Source organism: Aegilops tauschii, chromosome 5, assembly GCF_002575655.3.
Source record: "Aegilops tauschii subsp. strangulata cultivar AL8/78 chromosome 5, Aet v6.0, whole genome shotgun sequence".
NCBI lineage: Eukaryota > Viridiplantae > Streptophyta > Magnoliopsida > Poales > Poaceae > Aegilops > Aegilops tauschii.
The window spans coordinates 431,609,856-431,614,139 of record NC_053039.3 but is presented as its reverse complement, the minus strand read 5'-3'; the positions used below and the strand labels follow the sequence as shown (position 1 = coordinate 431,614,139).

Here is a 4,284-nt window from a genome sequence, read left to right as displayed (position 1 = left end):
TGTGAAGCCGCTGGACCGATCGGCGCAGCATGCATGTTGGTCACTGCACCGCTGCCCCGAGCCCGAGCCCGAGGAGGACCACACAAGCCACAAGGTTTACGTACTCCACACAGCAACAGCGATAGTACCACATGCATTGCACAGCACACCGCCGCCCGGTCGCTGTTGCTTCCGTTCCACTGGGCAGCGATCGAGTCGGGCGAAACAAGACGTGGATCGATTCCGGTCGCGTCACGCGTTATCCCCCACTGGATTGACACTACTACACCACATCAATAGGTTTACGGGGGTTTTACAAACAATTATGTGTAACTCTTTGTACGTCCAACATTATTGCTACAAGTACACCACATCCTGGCATCCACATGCCCCGTCTCGCTCTCGCTCGATCTCCACCAATCCCAAATGAATCTAGGCGGCGAGTATTGACTCTAGGAGGCGACAGCGACGTCGATCCCGTTGGTAAAAACTACGCGCACATTGACTCCCGGTCCCGGAGATGGAGCTCGTAAACGGGGAAGGAAACGCGTCGACTACTACTAATGGAGGCCACCCAGCACCAATCAACCAGTACTGCTCCACGCATGATTTGATACCACACTCGGCAGACGGGGCGGCCGGGACTGTGCGTGGTGGAGCCGGACCCGCCGCCGGCGTCCACGTCCTCGGGATCCCCCTGACTCTGCCCGCCCGTCGCCAGTCTCTCTGCGCCAAAGCGTCCGAGTTTCAGCGCGTTTCCATGCAGGGCCATGCCACGGGCCAAGAATTGACCGATGCGGAGCACTGTAGCCGACGTGAGTGGAGGCAGGGCAGGGATGGCATCGATCGAGGGCGCGGCGCGAGACCACGACCGTGATCACGATGGAGTGAAGCCCCGGAAACGGGCCACGTTGGGCGCGGAAAGCTGTCCGCATCTGCATGCGACACGGCAGCTTCGAAAGAAAAAGGCACGCGAGCGGCCGGCTGGCTCCCGTGTTTTCCGGCGCCCTTGACCGGCCGGCCCCCGCGCGCCGCCGACCGCCGTCCGTGCGCGATCCGACGGTGGCGCCGGTGTTCTGGGACCAACCAAGCAACAAATTGCGGTGCAACTGTGCGAGTGAAAGACCCTCAGCCGGTGCAACTTTACAAGGCCGAATTGAATATTGCATTGACTAGTGCGTGTGAGAGTAGCGGACATGCATGGCATGGCATGGCATGGCGTGGCGTGGAGGCAGCTGGATTCCGGAGCACGCCAATGATACGGGCGCGGCGCGGCAGGCAAACATTTACTCGTGGTACATTCCATCCGGGGCGGCGGCCGGGGCCGCGCGCCATGCTTATTCTATTGCGCCACTGTTGTGCTGTGCCCTTTTCCCTCGCAACATCAGCTGCAGCAGCCGCCCGCCGCGTTGCCGTGTTGGGTGCCTGCCTACCCCCCTCACTCCCTCCCTCGACTGTGCTTGTGCTTGTGCTTGTGCTGCAAACTCCAAACTTGTTTAGAGAGAGAAGGAGAGGAGCAGGCAGGGCAATAAATGGCAGCTTTGGTGCGCGCAGGCACCATGGCGGCGTAGCAGGCCCTCTCTGTCGCCTCACCGTCTTAACTCGCACGCGACCCCCCACCCCCACCCGCTGCCACGCGGACTTTTACTCCTCCTCATCTCCACCTCCTCACCCTCCTCCCTCCTCATCCTCTTCCCTTCCCTTCCCATCGACGAGGCCTGCTGCCGGACATACCGCAGTACGTAGGTAGGAAGATAGCGCGTACTCCTACACAAGCTAGCGCATGGCCAGGGCAGCGACTGTAGAGTGAAATAGAGGGAGATCGGCACGGCGGCCTATGGATTTGGGCGCATGGCGGGCTTCCCTCTAGGCACCGGAGGAAGCGGCCGCGACAGCTCCGCGTCGCCGCCCGGCGTGCACCCGTCCGACGCATCCACCTTCCTCTACGCCACGCGCGGGGGCGGCTTCCAGCTATGGGGCCAGCCGCAGGACCAGCAGCAGCTCACGCACCCCTTCTACGCCCCCAACCTCATCCGCTTCGCCACCGATGACCTCCCTGCTGGCGCCGCGCAGTCGCTCGCCGGCGCGGCATCCTCCTCCTCCTCCCGCGGGGCGCGCGCTGCCGCCCTCGCCGGTACCGGCGGCGGCACCAGCTGCCAGGACTGCGGCAACCAGGCCAAGAAGGACTGCCAGCACCAGCGCTGCCGCACCTGCTGCAAGTCCCGGGGTTTCGCCTGCTCCACCCACGTCAAGTCCACCTGGGTTCCCGCCTCCAAGCGCCGCGAGCGCCAGCAGCAGCTCACCGCGCTCGCCGCCTCCGCCGCCGCGACCACGGGCGGGGCTGGCCCCTCACGCGACCTGACCAAGCGACCCCGCGCTCGCCTCGCCGCCACCACGCCCACCACCTCCTCAGGTACGTACTATATACTACCACGACGTGGTGCAAAACCTACACCTTCCATGCCTCTATGCTCCCGGATCTGACGCTAAAACCTGTGCTTTTTGTGTGCGTGCGTGTGTAGGGGATCAGCAGATGGTGACGGTGGCGGAGAGGTTCCCGCGGGAGGTGAGCTCGGAGGCGGTGTTCCGATGCGTGCGTCTCGGGCCGGTGGACCAGGCCGAGGCGGAGCTCGCGTACCAGACCACCGTCAGCATCGGCGGCCACGTGTTCAAGGGAATCCTCCACGACGTCGGCCCCAGCAACGCCCACGCCCAGCTGCAAGCTGCCGCGGGAGGCAGCGGCGGCGGAGGCGGCGACTACCAGTTCCGCCTGACCGGCGACGTGTCCCCGCCGAGCACGGGCGCGGAAGCGGGCGACGCAGGCGGCGGCAACAACCACAACATCGTCGTGTCATCGGCTGTGGTGATGGATCCGTACCCGACGCCCGGGCTCTACGGCTCGTTCCCGGCCACCACGCCCTTCTTCCACGGCCACCCCTACCAGAGACAGTGACGACGCACGGACGCACGTCGACGGCGACTCCCGCTGTAACACCGTGCCTCCACCCAACCCCTGGTTTCTTCGATCTGTCAATTGATGCATAAATTGATGCTCCTTCCTTCTCTAGAGCCTAGCTATAGCTTAGCTTAATGAGGCACCGTAATTTAGAACTTTCCAGCTCTTCTTGGGAGCATCTGAGGCGATCAGTCAGTGACATACCCTGTCAGAGCAAATGATTAGAAATCTGACAGTTAGGATCCCGGGAACTAAGCGTGATTTCTTGCACTGCTCTAGCTTGTTTTTTCCTTTCCGGATCTTCAATTGACAGTGTTCTTAACAATCTTGATTTTCCTGGTACTTCTTTCGTCAGAGCAATAATATATGATGCTAAGGCTTCTTTAAATTTACTTTTACCACGACGTACTACATAGCTTCTATTTATCTGTCTTGCACAAGGTGCGACCACTCGGCTTTACTACTCGTTTTCCCTTTGCTCTTCAAAAGCTGCGCCCTAGAAACCTAGTCCCCTTTACTTGGTAGCTCGTGGATCCAAGATACTATGTCGCGTCCTTCGCCATAAGTTAATGGTGTGGTTCTGTTAGTTTTGTGGCTAATACTATATTAGGATTTACTAGTAGGAGTGAGCTATTGTATGTTCATGGGAGAGAGGAATGCAAGAAAGTTTGAGACCAAATGATCAGCTGATTGGGAGCTGATCGATCGAGCCATGCGACGATCCCTTTGCTTGATTTCGGTGTTTGTTTTATGTTTCCGAGCTTAGCAGGTATGAGGGAGAATGATTGATTGGTCGCGCATTCATCTCGTTTTTTTGGCTCATCTATGGCATGAACTTGTTGATTTGTTTTTCCATCACCTTAAATTGCAATTGCATTGGGTACCTTCAGTTTTTTTAATTAAATTTTATAAGACTCATCTCACAAGAAATGATGAAGTTTTTTACCAAAATAATTATATCTATTAGTGCTAGCAATTGTAGCATTGCAGTTCATTTCAATCTCTAAGTCTGCTTGTGAAATGCTACGATTTGAGTACAGTAGTAGTATTAACAAATTATGTTATTTTATATGTAAATTTATTTTTTAAGAAATATAATTCGTGTTTGTGAATGAGAAAATTCATGTGTCTGCATGCCTTTTAGCAATAATGGTAGTGGGGTGCATAAGCCGGCAGTTTTGATATTGAAGTTAATCATTGAGGTTGCAATTTGAAAAATAATTCTACACAGCAGGCTAAATGAATTTGATGATGGGTTGTGCAAACTTCCAAAATTGCACATTTGTAGTAAGCCTTTAACTTCTTAATACCTTAATTCCTCTTTGAAGCATAACATGTTTTTTCCTCCT

The 4,284-nt window shown here is 56.3% G+C and overlaps 1 protein-coding gene across 1 annotated transcript; it reads left to right on the top strand.

Moving 5' to 3' along the window:
- The first annotated feature begins 1,426 nt into the window (after window positions 1-1,426).
- On the top strand, window positions 1,427-3,323 carry LOC109778123 (protein SHORT INTERNODES 1-like). Its single transcript, XM_020336678.4, has 2 exons — window positions 1,427-2,392; window positions 2,502-3,323. The coding sequence occupies exons 1-2, from the start codon at window positions 1,831-1,833 to the stop codon at window positions 2,930-2,932; spliced, it is 993 nt and encodes a 330-aa protein (XP_020192267.1). The 5' UTR covers window positions 1,427-1,830; the 3' UTR covers window positions 2,933-3,323.
- The last annotated feature ends 961 nt before the right edge of the window (window positions 3,324-4,284 follow it).